Source organism: Bos indicus x Bos taurus, chromosome 18, assembly GCF_003369695.1.
Source record: "Bos indicus x Bos taurus breed Angus x Brahman F1 hybrid chromosome 18, Bos_hybrid_MaternalHap_v2.0, whole genome shotgun sequence".
Lineage (NCBI taxonomy): Eukaryota > Metazoa > Chordata > Mammalia > Artiodactyla > Bovidae > Bos > Bos indicus x Bos taurus.
This window is the reverse complement of record NC_040093.1, coordinates 40,932,381-40,948,531: the sequence shown is the minus strand read 5'-3', so window position 1 is coordinate 40,948,531 and position 16,151 is coordinate 40,932,381. Positions and strand designations below refer to the sequence as shown.

At 46.1% G+C, this 16,151-nt stretch overlaps 1 protein-coding gene across 3 annotated transcripts in view; it reads left to right on the top strand.

The window, feature by feature from the left end:
- The window catches only part of NUP93 (nucleoporin 93), a 103,193-nt gene extending 87,300 nt beyond the window's left edge, over positions 1-15,893 (top strand). For 2 of the 3 annotated variants that reach the window (XM_027516503.1, XM_027516505.1), the window contains 14 exons: positions 2,629-2,761; positions 4,084-4,241; positions 5,273-5,438; positions 5,819-5,912; positions 6,630-6,821; positions 7,423-7,549; positions 7,665-7,737; positions 7,969-8,013; positions 9,705-9,821; positions 10,791-10,909; positions 11,622-11,739; positions 12,184-12,267; positions 13,699-13,827; positions 15,429-15,893. In XM_027516503.1, coding sequence (XP_027372304.1) covers positions 2,629-2,761; positions 4,084-4,241; positions 5,273-5,438; positions 5,819-5,912; positions 6,630-6,821; positions 7,423-7,549; positions 7,665-7,737; positions 7,969-8,013; positions 9,705-9,821; positions 10,791-10,909; positions 11,622-11,739; positions 12,184-12,267; positions 13,699-13,827; positions 15,429-15,539 — 1,666 coding nt within the window. In that variant the 3' untranslated portion in view covers positions 15,540-15,893. The remainder of the gene's footprint in view (positions 1-2,628; positions 2,762-4,083; positions 4,242-5,272; positions 5,439-5,818; positions 5,913-6,629; positions 6,822-7,422; positions 7,550-7,664; positions 7,738-7,968; positions 8,014-9,704; positions 9,822-10,790; positions 10,910-11,621; positions 11,740-12,183; positions 12,268-13,698; positions 13,828-15,428) is intronic. The other variant, XM_027516504.1, reaches the window with a different exon arrangement.
- The last annotated feature ends 258 nt before the right edge of the window (positions 15,894-16,151 follow it).

Genomic DNA, 16,151 nt, shown 5'->3' with positions numbered 1-16,151 from the left:
AGTTAGCAAAATATGAGTCAAAAAATTTCTCACAGTGTATAAAAAATATTAGGGTTTTTTTTTTTTTTTTAAGGATTAAGTATATGACTGCTTTTTCTTCAGTAAGCCTAATTCTCACTGTTGGTGCTTGACCACCAGAGGTACCAGGTTGCAGTTTGGGATTTTATATATGTAAGCCATCCCAATTCTTCTACTATTCTTTTCATTTAGTTTTTTTAGAATGATCTTATTCCATTAATTCCTTTAGCAGCACTTGGAGCTATTGGGGAGTTCCCTGTGTACAACTGTTATATGCTTATTTTCTTTTTCTAACAGCATCTCTCTCTTGGCATCTTTTTTAAGGATTTGTTGTCCCTTTTGATAAAGGGAGTATTTCAGATAACTGTACTCACTTAAAAAAATATTTTTGCTGGTACTAATCCACTGAGAGGATAACATACAGTATTTCTTTTCTTTTTTTTTTTAAGATTTTTTTGATGTGGACCATTTTAAACATCTTTATTGAATTTGTTGCAGCATTGCTTCTGTTTTATGTTTTGGTTTTTTGGCCTCGAAGCATGTGGGGTCTTAGCTGCCCAGGGATTGATCCTGCACCCCTTTCATTGGAAGGCGAAGTCTTAACCACTGGACCACCAGGGGAGTCCCAACATACGGTATTTCAAGTGATGTAATACACCAGATGGCAAAGCAGGCCTGGTCCCAAATTATTTTTTGAGTATTTCAAATTTGAAGCAAGGTAGCATTTCTTAGCTCCCAAGGAATTTAGGCTGTTTCTCAAGGAGTCTAGGCCGTTTCCAGCATGTAGGTTGTCTTCATTCAAGTTGGAAGAGACATAGTGGGCATTGTTTGTCCCAGTTGCTACGGGGCTCTTCTCTAATCTCTTTTCCAACCTCTGCTTTTAAATACTCCCATGATAGAGAACTCGTATTTGTTAAATCAAATTATGTTTATTTTTCATCATAAAAATACTACATGATTATTATAGAAATTTTGAAAGATGCCAAAAAGAGGACCTGAAAAAAGGAGCAGTCCCCCCTCTCACATGCAGGCGCTCCTGGTACCTTGTATTTCCTTACCGCCACCTCCACACCCACCCCCCACCGCCTTTTTGGGACTTATGAATATTTTGTTTGATATTTATCTTTTACACAGCTTATAATCCCAATGTGTACAATATATGGTTTTATATAGTTTGCTTGTAAAATTTTTTGTCAGTATCATTTTTTAAAACTACCTCAATTTCTGATGAGTCTGTTTTCTGTAATTGACATTTAGTCATTTTTCTCTGAGAAGTGTGTGTGTGTGTGTCTCAGTCTGCTATTATACTTAATCTGATGTTGAACATTTTAGTGCATATAAAGCACCTGAAAGTTTTTCATTATATTAACCCCATTTTTGAGTATCTGTAACTCGAACCATTTAATCCTAATACGAAAACAATTTAAAACGTTATAAAGGATTTTAAGCATGCTAGCAAATAAAGAGGGAGTGATAGAAAATCGTTTGCAGACACCAGTGTGACAGTGGGCTCAGCAAAGACCATCAGTGGAAACTATGGGGTGAAAGATTGTTGGTGAACAGAATATTCACATGACCTCCAAGTGGTACCCCACAGAGTACTTACTAATTTCAGAGGGGAAAGAAGGTGCTTCAGCAGTGAAGTATGGCAGACCATACCTTTAACCAAGTGATCAAATTAAATGTTACCAAGAATGGAGCAAAATGGTGTTACCTGCCTCACTGTGGCAGTACCAGCATCAGCAAAAAAGCTGAACCTGGACCAAGTCATGAGAAACTATTCAGCTTGTGGGACATTACAGCAGGTAGCTAGCCTAGATTCTTCTCAAAAGGTCAGTGTCATGAAAAAAAAGTAGAATTATCCTTGATTAAGGGAAATGAAAGTGGCATGACAACTTAATTTTATGCATTCCCTGGATTGGCTACTGGATTTAAAAAAAACAAACTATAAGTGACATTAAGATATGTGAATATGTGTTATATTTTAGACAGTAACAGTACATTAATGTTAAATTTCTTGATAGCATGATAATATTGAAGTTAGGTAGGAGAATGTCCTAATTAGGAGGTACATGGCAAAATATTTACAGATGAGGTAGCCCCTGATTTCTGTATTTCTATAACATTTTCACATGGTTCAGATAAAATGTATGTGTGAGAGAGAGAAGAGCATGCATGTAATTAACAACTGACGAATGTAAGTAAAGGGCGTATGAGCACTCGTCGAACTATTCTTTAGTTTTTTGTAGGTTTAAAATTTTTCAAAATAAAAAGTTTGAGAAGATCCCATTAGAGCATTAGGCTGTGAGCCAGAGCACTTATTTTTCTGCACAGCAGCCCTTTCTGCATTTGAAATCCACAATTATGTGGCTCCAGGAATTCTTTTGAGCATCCACAATGATAAGTCTTCATGGAGATCCACCACCCACCAAATCAATAATGTAGCTTGTGTCATTAAGCATGCACTTCTGTTTCCTCTTCTGTGTTCAGTTGAAGTCCAGGCCCTGTCATGTGGAGTTCACAGTCTAATGTTGTGGGTATGGACACAGATACGTGTAATATGTGTTTTCAAACCCCCCTCCCTTTTTTGTGCCTTCAAATTTTTTCCAGTTATAAGAATTACACCCTTGTGACTGTCTTTGGAAACTTGCATCAGGCCCAGCTGGGCGGAGTGCCGGGGACTTACCAGTTGGTTCGAAGTTTCCTGAACATTAAACTTCCAGCTCCCTTGCCTGGCCTTCAGGTACTAGCACCTTTATGTGATCAGTTACTCCTCCAGATCAGCCTCTCAGATAGGCATTTTCAGCTGAAATGAGGCTGTGTGTGGAAACTGCTATATGAAGAAGAGACCCGAGGGGGCAGGAAGAGAAACTAGGAGACCTGGAAAGGCTGGTGGCTCCGGAGTCTGGGGGATGACGGTGGAGGAGGGTGCAGGGGGTTGATGTCATTGTTTTCTGGACATGTTTTGAAAGTGGACCCAGTAGGACTGTGGAAGAATTTGGCTATGGGTGTGAGCCGCAGAGTCAGGGATGACTTCTGAGATTGTTGGCTCAAATAGCTGACAGAACAGAGTTAGATATGGTTCCTAGAAAGTACCTTTCTTCTCAGCTCAGTTCAGATACCTGCTGTGTGCAGAGTGCTGAACCAGATCTTTGTACCGAGGTTGGTGGAATACACAGGAGGCTGGCTTCCTGCGGGAAGTGAGGCTCACACTAGTGCTTGAAGAGAAGGGGCTCGCCAGCCAGCAGTCTCGGATAGGGTTTTCGAGGGGAGGGAGCAGTGAGAACAAACAGATCGAGGCAGGATGGAGCACTTGGCCCACTGGGTGTGTGTCAGGGCGGGGCCAGCTTGGGGAGCGCCAGGCTAAGAACTTAAGGTACAAACAGCTCATAGGGGTTTAAGTGAGGAAGTGACACAATCAGATCTGAGTCTTAGAAGGAGTCCTGCTGAGGGGAGGGTGGAGGGGCCAAGAAGAGAAGTCTGAGGTCCACATTTCTGGAGGAGTCGGGGAGGAGCAGAGGGAGGAATAACCACAGGGCTGCTGCACAGTCTGGGGACACAGCCACTTTCAGGAGAGATGCTCTTGCTCAGAGGGTAGGATCAGACCTGCTTTCTACATCCCCAGTGCTAAGCACAGTGAAACTCTTAATATGACGATAGTCTCCTATTGGTAAGTGAATGGCTTTAGCCCTTACTTGTTGGGGTGGCAAGAGTGCATGTCTGTAAATCATCACAGAACATGTCGCCCCTTCGCTGTGAATCCTGGGGTTCCATGGAGAACCCCCCATCTGGCTTTGATTCATGTGGAACACATGGTGCTGTACAGAAAAGGCTCTAGGCTAGACTGGCGCTTACTAGCTTGCCATGGAAAAACTATTTAACAGCCCCATGCCTCAGTTTCCTGGTTTGTAAAACAGAGAGGGGGAAGCCATTCAGGGTCCCTACCTAGTGGAGTTGCGAGATTGAATGACTTAATACAAGAAGAGGCTTAGCTGAGGACCAGCACATCGAAAGCCATCAGTTAGCTTTTGTTTGCCTGTCTACTTGAGCACCTTTCCTTTTTAGGATGGAGAGGTGGAAGGCCATCCTGTGTGGGCGTTAATTTATTACTGCATGCGCTGCGGAGACCTGCTTGCCGCTTCACAGGTGGTCAACCGAGCCCAGCACCAACTGGGAGAGTTCAAAACTTGGTTCCAGGAGTACATGAACAGCAAGGACAGAAGGTACGGTGAATGAGGTGCCGGGTCCAGAAGAAGCCACATGGGATCAACAGGGTGGTCCGCTCTGGCGCTGCTCTGTCTTCCTTGCGCATGGCTCCAAATAAGTTTCTGCTTGGGAGAAAAATGAACTTTGGAAAGCATGAAGAATTCAAGAGCCCCATTCTGTAGACTTATAAAGTCCTAGGCACATCAGAAATGCTTTATAAAATGAAACTATTGTATTACACTTCACTTGTTCACTGTTGGTGGTTTTCTGGTTGATCCGGATGAAAATATGTTGTCATGCACCTCGTAGCTCGAAGGCCAGAATTAGACATTAGCACACTTGAGATATAACCATTGAATTACTTCACTAAGGTGTTTTTTGTTTTTGTTTTTTCCTCTTACATTAAGGAACTACAAAGCATTAGTTTTTATTTGGTTTTTGTTAATGTAGTTGGACTTAAATTCACATTCAGACCTAGTTTAAATATATGTGCATGTATATAGAAGAAATAGTGGTAGTTACCCCAGTTACACGTGTGGAAAACCAGGATTACTTTTTTAGCAGTGTCCATCTCCAGAGAGTGTGGTAAACATAAGTCCTGTCTTGCTCATATCAGAGTGTAAAGTAGGGACCATGTCCTAGGTTTACCAGGAGACCCCGAGGCAAGGATTTGAGTGCAGGAAGTTTATTTGGGAGGTGATGTCACAGGGTTAAGGGAGTGGAGAGGCCAGAGGGAGCTGAGGCAGTTAAAGGACTGACTCAGTCTTGTTCATCACTGTTTGCAGGCTACTGAGGGTGGGGGGCTGGGGGGTCAATTCCGCAGGCCTTCTGTCCTGAAGGCCATCACTGGAGGAAGCCAGCAGGCAGAGACGCAAGTCCTGGGAGCTGCAAGTCAGGTTAAAGTGATGGTCCCCGGGGATTTGGGTGGGACAGTGCCTGTTCCCCTCCATGGAGGAAGGCTTCATAACCTTGTTGTTGTGTGGTTGAACTGGTGCTTTCAGGTGCCTTTGAGGATCTTCAGCCTGTGTCTGTTCCCTTGTGTCTTCAGATTGTCCCCAGCTACGGAGAACAAGCTCCGACTGCATTACCGCAGGGCCCTCAGGAACAACACAGACCCCTACAAACGGGCCGTGTACTGTATCATCGGCAGATGCGACGTCACAGACAACCAGAGCGAGGTGGCCGACAAAACCGAGGACTATCTGTGGCTGAAGGCAGGCGTGCCCCCCTTGCCCAGCAGGGTGTTTGCCCCTTCCCCCTGCTTACGCTCTGCACACAGATTGTCCTGTTAATGTGTGATGCCAGGAAGCTGACTGCACTAGTGGTTTTCCTGTCTCCTGGCCCAGTTTTTATTGTGCACTATTCCCAACCAGTAACAGCCATTCGCATAGCCTTGAGCCTTGAGCTCAGACAGCTCTGAGTTCGCTCCTGGCTCAAGGTGAAAGTGAAAGTGAAGTCGCTCAGTCCTATCCGACTCTTTGCGACCCAGTGGACTGTAGCCCACCAGGCTCCTCCATCCATGGGATTTCCCAGGCGAGAGTACTGGAGTAGGGTGCCGTTGGTACCAATGCCTGTGTTTCTTTTGGGGGTTTAGTTGAACCAGGTGTGTTTCGATGACGATGGCACCAGCTCCCCACAGGACAGGCTCACTCTCTCTCAGTTCCAGAAACAGCTGTTGGAAGACTATGGTAAGATCCCCTGAGCATAAATGCCTTCTGTCTGTCTCATCCACCTAAGGTCACTGGTTAGCTTCTTTCTGAGAAAATCCTTCATCTCTGAACTCTGTGTCTCCTTCAAAACCCCATGATCCTTCAAAACACAGCACAACAAAACAATTATTTCAGATTCGAGTAGAGGCCGCACCCATGGCCTTAGGTAGTGGACGTGGCTGACATAGTCACTGACAGTTCTTTGAACGGCTCTGGTGGACACTGGCTCAGGAAGAGACATAGGAGGACCTGGCTGCGGCTGCCTCAGGGACCTCAAAGTGACTGCATCTGAGCACTGAGAGAAAGTTCCCACTGGTGGTCAGCAGCGCTAAATGCCGTGAATCTGAGGAAACTGCAGCTTGGAAATCATTCCTCTCTTTATTGAGTGACTCATCAGGACACAGTATATAAACAGATCCTTTTGCATTCTATTTTAAGGTCCTACTCTCTGTTTCTTTCCCACCTAATGCAAGTAGTCCAGGTTTTACAACACGGGCCCCCCACTCTCCAGTTGTGTTGGGAGGTCAGGAGGCTGGGGAAGCAGGGCAAAGCTGGAGTGGCGTCCGCTGTGTCCAGAGCCCAAGTCCATTCCGGCTCAGGCTGGTGCTTTCATCCCGCCCTCTGAGCACCGGGGCTGCCGGTCGGCTGCTCCTCCGACTCACTCCTTCTGAGTCAGCTCTCCCTCCTCTCCCTCAGGCGAGTCCCACTTCACGGTGAACCAGCAGCCCTTCCTCTACTTCCAAGTGCTGTTCCTGACGGCGCAGTTTGAAGCCGCCATTGCCTTTCTCTTCCGCATGGAGCGGCTGCGCTGCCACGCTGTCCACGTGGCGCTGGTGCTCTTTGAGCTGAAGCTGCTTTTAAAATCCTCAGGACAGAGTGCTCAGCTCCGTGAGTACTTGCTGGCCCTCACACCTCCACAACATGACACATCCCCCGTCAGGTGACAGTGAACGCAGAACTGCAACCGACAGGGATACAGCAAACAGCCAGTCGTTGTTAGAGTGTTGTAGACAGTTGGGCCTCTGGGATGATCAGTGTGAGGGGTCTTGCCTCTCCCTTCTCCATTCAGATTCCCTGGGGAGTTCAATGTATAAACCCAGTGAGACTGGTTCCCACTGGGGCTCTAGTTGGAGACACTGGAAGGCCCACCAGCCATCAGGTATGCCTGCTGGCAGGGAGCGGTAGTCAGGAGGGAGAGGAGACGTGTCCGAGGGCTGCAGTTTCCTCATAGCGCAGCACATTTCGTAATGGTCGGTTGTTCCCACCTTTTCATTCAGAGACCAGCATACTATGATTCACTACAAAATGCCATTGTCTCTGCTCTGTGCTTGGGCCGAACTCCAGAGCGGTGGTGAAGGCACTGGGCTGAGCTCGCACTGCCAGACGTTGGCTGTGCTGCGGGAGTAGGTGCCACTGGGTCTTTGGGCTTGGTTCCTGTAGTTCCGGGTTGTGTGGTTGTGACCAGTTCTGTCCTCGCCGCCCCGTGCAGTCAGCCATGAGCCCGGCGACCCTCCCTGCATGCGGAGGCTGAACTTTGTGCGGCTGCTCATGCTCTACACCCGGAAGTTTGAGTCCACAGACCCGAGAGAGGCCCTCCAGTACTTTTACTTTCTCAGGTGAGACTGGCTTTTGACCATTTACTTCAGCTGATTTTGGTTTCTGCCGTTATGAGAATGATGATTAGAGACCTTAAAGTCGCACCTTCAGAAACCAGTTTTTGTCTCCTCCTAGGGATGAGAAGGATAGTCAAGGAGAAAACATGTTTCTGCGCTGTGTGAGCGAGCTGGTGATAGAAAGTCGAGAGGTATATCTCCTAACCTTTCCAGTATATCGGTTCTCATGCTGATCACCTCAGTGTGGGTTGGGGGGAGGCAGGGAGCTTTAGAGTATTCTTTGGTTTCTGAAAATGTTGATTCAGTCTCAGTGTCCTCGAGACTTCTTCCACCTCCCCTAGTCCTCTCTCATCTCCAAAGAATTGTGGATTATGTGTATATCCTCATCCAGTAAACTGGGTAAACATTTTTTGTCTCTGCAGTTCGATATGATTCTTGGGAAACTGGAGAATGATGGAAGCAGAAAGGTGGGTTAAAGACACCCCTGGAGATGTGTTAGTTTGCAGGTGGAGATTTACAGTTGTCCAAAAAATTACAGTTAGGTTTTAGGATGCAAGGTACTAAAGATGCAGATCTGAATGAAGTTGCTTAGTGTTAAAAAACAAAGAATAAAAATTACAGGTCCCAAGTGATGACCTTGATGTTAGACACATTTACATTTCTCCTTGAAATATGTAAATCTGTGGTGAGATAGCTTTTTAAATTATGTTCAGAATACTCATCTGTTTACACCTGCCATTTTTTCATCTGAGAAGGCTACATTTCTGCCATTCTTGGCTCAGAAAAGATGCAAGAAAGAAATTGATCACTACGCTGCTCTCCCCAGATGGGAAATTAGAGATGCACTTGACCTCTCTCCAAAGGTAGTTTTCAAGGGCTCAGAACTCTGCACTGACCCCACAGATGCAGCTGCTCCCATGAGCCTCCGCAATTCCCTGAGACCCATCATGGCTACTTGGCTGTGTGGACGGACAGGGGCCCTGGCGGGGAGGCCCCTCCTGACCCCACTGGGAGCCGTGTGGACGGGCAGGGGCCCTGGCGTGGTGGCCTCTCCTGACCCCACTCGGGACCCCTCTCGGGGCCGTGTGGACGGGCAGGGGCCCTGGCATGGAGGCTCCTCCTGACCCGCCTCGGGGCTCCTTGTGCCTCTCTCAGGGACTCACTTCCCTGCTTACAAAAATGGGTGGTTTAGACCCAGAAATCTTGAAATGAGCTCACGCTGCTTACACCATCCAGCTCAGGAAGACCAGTGGCTCTACTGGTGATGATGTGATGATGGCCATGCTTATGGAGCAGTGACAGCTGCCAGGCCCTGTGCTGAATGCTCGATGAATATGTTCTCACCTAATGGTCACAAGAACCCCACAGAGTCGGAACTATTATCTGTTTTTCAAGGGAGGAAGTGGAGACAAGAGAGGTTAATTTTTGTCTTCAAGGTCACACAGCTAGTAAGAAAATGAGCTGGAATTGGAACCCAGTCCTTCTTGACCCCAGAGCCCATGTTCTTCACTGACCTCCTGTGGTGCCAGGGTGGCAGAGAAGGTCGGTCCCCTGACTCGGTCCAGGGCTAATGAAGAACCAGGCAGCCAATCAGACGTCATGGAGTCTGTCCTCTCTCTTTGTGTTACCTAAGGCCTGTTTCATACTCTCTTGACCATTTGGTTGCTGTTGAGTGATGATGCAGATTTTTTTGTTGTTGTTTTTAGTATCCTGGCACCACTTGCCGTGTATTTTTTTCAAGAATGGGTTTCTTTTGCTGTCTGTCTTATAAAGCAGATCCAAAATCTTTCAGATATTTTCTCTGAGCCTCCTGATTTTTTTGCTCCCACTAGGGTCATTTGCAAAATTAAAATCATTGATGATTTCACATACTCACTAGGTCATTTTACAAAATGAGAAAGCATGGAGTCTTACTGCTGACTCCTCTGGGCTGCCTGTGAGTCTGCCTCTTCATGGGTACTCATCTTGGTCCTTTTCATATGTTTAATAGGCCCTTATATCTTCAGGAAAGCCAGAGTCTGGCTGATGAAAATGTATGCATTGCCCAGAGCAAGCATTTTCAGTTAGTTTTCAGATTCCCGATTGCTTCTCTGTGTTTAAAATGACAGCTTTGTCCCTCTGTTCCTCTCTTCCTCCCTTCCATAATTTGTCTTGTCAGCCTGGAGTCATAGATAAGTTTACCAGTGACACAAAGCCTATTATCAACAAAGTTGCTTCCGTGGCAGAAAATAAAGGACTGTTTGAAGAAGCAGCAAAGCTTTACGACCTTGCCAAGGTAAATGTGTCCTTTTCTCGCCTCTGCACCTAATAGATCTGTCAGCCTTGCTGCATTAAATGCAGAACCATTTCCACGGTGCTGTTATTGTACCCCTCTGTCTGCTGAGGCATTGTCTCCTAATGCTTAGGCAGTTAATGATCCGGTCAGGGTGAAATTCCCATTTTACAGAATTATTTCTGCCCATAAGGTGTTTCTGGCCAGACGAGAGCACAATATATTGAAAGGCTGTCCTGCGGGCATTGAGCTGTAGTCTCACTTGGCAGCAGAATGAACCTCCATCATGCTTGGACAGTAAAGCTGCTGGTGAAAGTGCCTGGTGCTCATCCGCCAAGCAGCCGCAGACCCACTGGGGACGGATGGATGTTTGGGAACAAAACCACAGCCAAGGCGTGCTGAGAGCCCTGGAGTTAGGAGTTCTGCATTAGAACATTTGGGGAATACTAGTAACTGTAGCCTGGAGAAGATTGCATTCTCTGAAGTGGGCAAAATAGGATTATATTTCATTTTTTTTAATTTAAAAATATTGAGACTGAAAGTAAAGGGAAAGTGTTAGTTGCTCAGTTGTATCCAACTCTGTGACCCCATGGACTGTAGCCCACTAGGCTCCTCTGTCCATGAAGTTCTCTAGGCCAGAATACTGGAGTGGCTTGCCATTTCCTTCTCCAGGGGATCTCCCCACCCAGAGATAGAACCCAGGTCTCTTGCATTGCAGGCAGATTCTTTACTGCTGAGCCGTCAGCGAAGTCCTCTACTGAGACTGAGGTCTAGTGAAAAAATAGAAAAGGTGTAGATACTTAGTATACATAACAGCTTAATGGATTTTCCACAGGTATATGTCTGTGTCATCATCACCCAGGTCAAGATGCAGAACAAAAAGTTCCCTCTTTGTCTTGGTAATTTAGTTTTTTTCTTCTTATTGATTATTTTTAATGAATTCCTTCTTTAATTTAAAAAAAAACTAAACAGAATGCTGACAAGGTGCTGGAGCTGATGAACAAACTGCTTAGCCCCATTGTGCCCCAGATCAGCGCACCACAGTCCAACAAGGAGCGGCTGAAGAACATGGCCCTCTCCATCGCAGAACGGTAAGGCCGAAGAAGCTCCCGGGGCCCTGGGCTCTCAGCCCCCACCCAGGTGTGTCTTAGCTTCACTGTGACGTCACACAGTCCCTAAGAGGGTCTCCACTGTCCCACCGGCACTGACAGTTTTGAGAGTTCTTAATAACCATCATAACCAGCTGTCACTTGGTAAACATTTTTGCCAGAAAGAAGGGGATATAAGAATATCTCAGCATTCTAATCCTGCAGTTTAATTCTAGGCATTATACTCATCTCTGCGCCATTAGCAGCCATCTCAAAGGGATTTGGTAACAAAGCTAGTGATAGATTGATGGGTGGATGGGGGATTCTTCGAGGTGTAGTGGCCAGTGATTCAGAATCTCCCCTCTCCCCATGAGTGGAGGTGTACTCCAACCAGTGTGACTCCCTGGCTGGGCAGCAGTCATTACTTTTTGTGCCCTCTCCAGATCTGCCTGAGAACTGGGTCAGGGTGCTTGCTGAGATGGCGGCCAAAGCTGGAGAACTGGACTTCATACAGAACGTTTATAGGTGGATCTCTGTCAAATCCACCGTCATATGCTCGGCCATTATAAAAGAGACACTATTTTCCACTCCTTAGTTCACCTCATGTAGAGAGCCTGAGAGGTTTTGACATTTTTTAGATGTTGTCCTCAAATTACAGATTGCACAGAAATTCCTAATATACCTCTGCCTCCCTTCCCTCTTTTTTCTCCTTCAGGTATAGGGCTCAGGGAATCAGTGCAAATAAATTTGTGGACTCCACATTCTATCTTCTGTTGGACTTGATCACCTTTTTTGACGAGTATCACAGTGGGCATATTGACAGAGCCTTTGATGTAAGTTTCAGGAGGGGTGTTTGAAGTCCTGCTTAATGTATGCCCTTGAAAAATCAAAACATTTTGTGGGATTCATTTAAAACAAAGGAAATGTCACCAGTATGCCTGTTAAGTGAAAAAGGACAAGTAAGATCCTGGCAATTTAAAAGGGATTTCTATGTTGTTCTTTTTTTTTCCCTTTTTTCTTTTCCTTTCTTCTTTAATCTAAAAACAGAGGGATTTCTCAAAATAATTTGAAGTCTCTGAATTGTAAAAACTGCCTCGGAAAACAAGGATAGGAATTGAGTCAGTCAGCAAGTTGGAATCAAAGCCTTTGAACAAGGGGAGTAGAATTTCCTACTAAGAAGCCACCTATGAACATGTTAGATGCTGACATGTGTTTGAAGAGATGGAATGACTGTGATGATTGTATCATATGGGGCTGATGGCTTTTGTGTTAAACAGATAATTGATCGCTTGAAGCTGGTGCCCCTGAATCAGGAAAGTGTGGAAGAGAGAGTGGCTGCCTTCAGAAATTTCAGTGATGAGGTGAGTCCTTCTCTTCCTGAATTACGAAATTCTTTTTTCCGCACTTTACTGAAAGCTTTTGTTTTAATGTAGCCAATAACTCTTAAGAGTCCTAGTACAGTCACCATCCAGACTGAATTTTCTAAGACAAGTCCAGTTTCAGGAATCCGGGACTGGTTTTCCTGTGAGTACACATATACCCATCAGATTATTGTCTGAATTCCTGACTCAGAAAATACTCTGACTCTAGTGATCAGACATATCCTTGAGAGAAACAGGTTTCTTACTGATTCTATGAAATCTGGCTTGAGTGTTTATTATCTACTTGTTCTAGAGGGTGTGTCAGTGCTTAACTCTGATCTTATATTAAGTAGTTCCTTCGGGTGCATGAAACATACATTGTGATTCATTTCCTTATTTCCCTTTTCTGAAGAAGCAGAGAAGTTTTGTCTCAAGAAGCAGATGCAATGACCATGGTCTCAGTATTCAGCCCAGGAACCCAAGAGCTCCTCTCTCTGCAGGGTTTCTAGCATGTTGCCACTGCCTAGCTCAAGGCTACTCAGCTGGGCTGCACACTGGAATTGCTCAGAGACCTTTAAAAAAAATCCTCATGCCGAGGCCCAGAAATTCTGGTTTCTCTGATCTGAGCCTGCAGCCCAGAACTCCCCTGGTTATTCCTGTGTGTGGCTAGGGTAAGATTCTTCTCTAGAACCAGCTGCCTGGTCCCAGGGTGTTCCTAACAGTGTTCTGATTTAAAACCATTACTCAATGAGCACATTCCTTTTATGGAAGCATGTGTCTGTTCTAGAGGAAGAAGGCCAGCTTCCACATATGGGGTGGCTCCCTCCTATGGTATAGACAGTTAAGAGGTCTTGCCTCTTGCCAACCTTCCCTTCACACCTACTACAATTCTGCCTCTAGCTGTTCCTCCTTTTGTTGTTTCTTGCCGACCCCTGGTTACATCATCCATTGTTTTATAAACTGAAGTGGGGTACCAGGGCCTGTCCTCGTAGACACTCCCAAGGACTCTGCTCAAGTTGTGCAAGTCCCAGGGAGACTGTGGTGGGTCTGAGACGGTGGGCAGTGATGGGGACTGAAGAGCCAGCGTGTGCGTCCCTACCTCCTGATGTTCAGATGCGGACTTCTGCTAATCCCTCTGCTGGCCAGACCTAGTTAGCATGCTCTCTGCTCACTTCCCCGCATAAAGAAGGGAGCAGAGGGCAGAAGAATGACCGATCTGACCTTCTGAATAGTGTTGCCTGGGCTTTGCTTTCACGCTTGACATTCCAGTGCCTTCGGCTCCTTTTTGGTGGCTGTGTAATACACCAGCTGGCAACTGTGGGGATATGGCGTGACCCAGCCTTCCTGGAGCACCGGCCCCCACTACCCCAGCCTGTCTTTGGCCCCAGGGCTGGGTTCTTTCTTCTTACTTCCTTATGTCTCTCTCTGCAGATCAGGCACAACCTCTCAGAAGTGCTTCTCGCCACCATGAACATCTTGTTCACACAGTTTAAGAGGCTCAAGGGGACAAGTCCATCCTCAGCAACCAGGCCTCAGCGAGTCATCGAGGACCGTGACTCTGTAAGATCCCAGCGTTGGCCACAGCCATCGCTGAGAACCACCTTTCTGGTTTGCCTTCAGTTGCTCCTCATGAGACCATTGCTCATGACCTAAAGTGCTTGTTTCTTTACTACCTGGCATCTGGGTAAAGCTTATGTTGAGCGCTTCCAGAAGAAATTGAACGTTACTAGGGTTGCTCCTCTTCTCAAGCTAAAAAATAATGATGTTCCAAGTCAGTGAATATCAGGTCTTAAAAAAATCAATCAAAATACTAGTTTATATTGATTCCATTGAATTCCATAAGAATTCCTGCCCACTTTAAAATATACGGTCATTTTATGAGTCTCGGTTCAGCACTTCCATGAAAACCGTACTTTTGGTCAACAGTTGCTGTGTCTGGAAGCCAGGTCTGTCTGACACCGGGGCCAGTGCCCCTTCGACTGCCTGTGGGCCTCCAGCATTACCTGGGTCACACAGAGTCCAGGCAGATAGAACCCCTGGACCCAAACAGCATATGCTGTACAGTTGATTTGACAAAAAGGAAAACGTGTTTGACCCATTAAAATATTAAAACTGGTGGTATTTTAGAATTACCTTTCCCTTAACATTTCCACTTAACATTTAATGAGGCTCTCAGTATGGTGTGTAATAACCATACCTGCTTTTGGCAGTCAAGAAACCAGAGCCTTGAAAATCCATCTCTTGCCTCCAAGGATGTCTGTGGCCTCTCTCAGCTATGACCCCCACAGGTCCTGTCATTGTCAGAACCTCCACCTAGACTTGCCAGTTTACTTCACATATCAGGGAAAAGGCACCTGCCTTTCAGCTTGCTTCTTGAATGGTCCTTAAGAGGCCTAGTAAGTGACCCTTGAATTTTCCTTTTAAGTCTCGTTACTAGTCCAGAAAACTCACCCCCACCCCCGCCACCCTTTCTATCCTAGCCGTGGTTTCCTTTCTTCTCTAAGCATCCAGTACAGCTCGATATGGGCAACCTGAAGCTGTTCTCTGAGATTTCATTTTTCTTTATTCAGTAATTTATCACTTGGAAATCAGAGTAAAGGTTGTTATTTCTAATATTGGAAACACCTGAGTTAAAATTTTTTTCCCTCCTGGAGCAATCCAGGAATCTCATAAATACTGTTGCCTGAGAAAAGAGGGCTACTCACTTCCCTTAGAGAGAGAGATTGAACGGGTGAAAGGGAGGAAAGGGGATGACGCAGGAGAGGAAGGACCTGGAATGGGCAGTGCAGGCGCTTCATGGGCTCCTAGAAACTCGGGTCTTCACCAGTCAGGGGAGGGAGAGGTTCGGAAAAGTGGAGCAGGCAGTCTGAAGCACAGAGCCAGGTCAGCAGCTGCTCAAATGGGGCGGCTTGCCTGGCAGACCCATCCATCTTCTGCTAAGTAAAAGGGCTTTGGAACTGGGGGCCTGGCGGCCCACCTTTGCTAACTCTGCACCACACTGGAGGAACGTGACAGTGGAGGGCAGGATGGTCATCCACCCACTGGGTATCTGTCATTACACCACCGAGGGGAGAAAATGGAAGGATGGAGTGCTGGTTCCCAGGACAGTGCCCTGACCCAAAACTTAACTGGGTTCCTTCTCTTCTTCCCCTTTCTCTCAGCAACTCCGCAGCCAAGCCCGAGCCCTGATCACCTTTGCTGGGATGATACCCTACAGGACATCTGGGGATACCAACGCGAGGCTGGTGCAGATGGAGGTCCTCATGAATTAAGTGTGATGTTCTGAGGGGCTCACGGGGCTGCTTGCTGTCAGTACTTAAGGGTCCTCCAGGGTTGGGGGGTGTTTCTGGTTTTGTTTCTGTTGTGTTTGTTTTGTTTCATTTTTCTGTATTATGTATTTTTGTCAACACCAATAAATTTCTTTGATTTGTATTTTTTTTCACATTCTTTTAATTTCACTGTTTTTTTTCTCCCCCTTTTGCAATTTTGTTGAAATTTTTATTTGTGTGGGAGGAATTGTCCTCACTAGTGCTTGGGCCAGAAAATGACAGACTTGTATAGGCATCCAGGAGTTGGTTAAAGTCGACCTGATATGATTAAAAATTGAGCCAAAATGAGCAAGGAAATGAAGCCTTTGGGAGTTGCTTTTATTTAGATATAACATTCCCTACAGCAGGGTGACAGTTAGCTTTTCACATTTTTATTTGAATGTGAGAGCCAGCCTCAGCCTTGGGTGAGTTAAGATTTGTGTGTGAAATAGCAGGCACTCCTCATCCTCCTCCCTCTTATCTCCCCAAGTTGTGCCTTGAGGTCCAAGTCATTGTTGTTGTTCAGTCGCTCAGTCGTGTCTGGCTCTTTGTGACCCCATGGACTGCAGCACACCA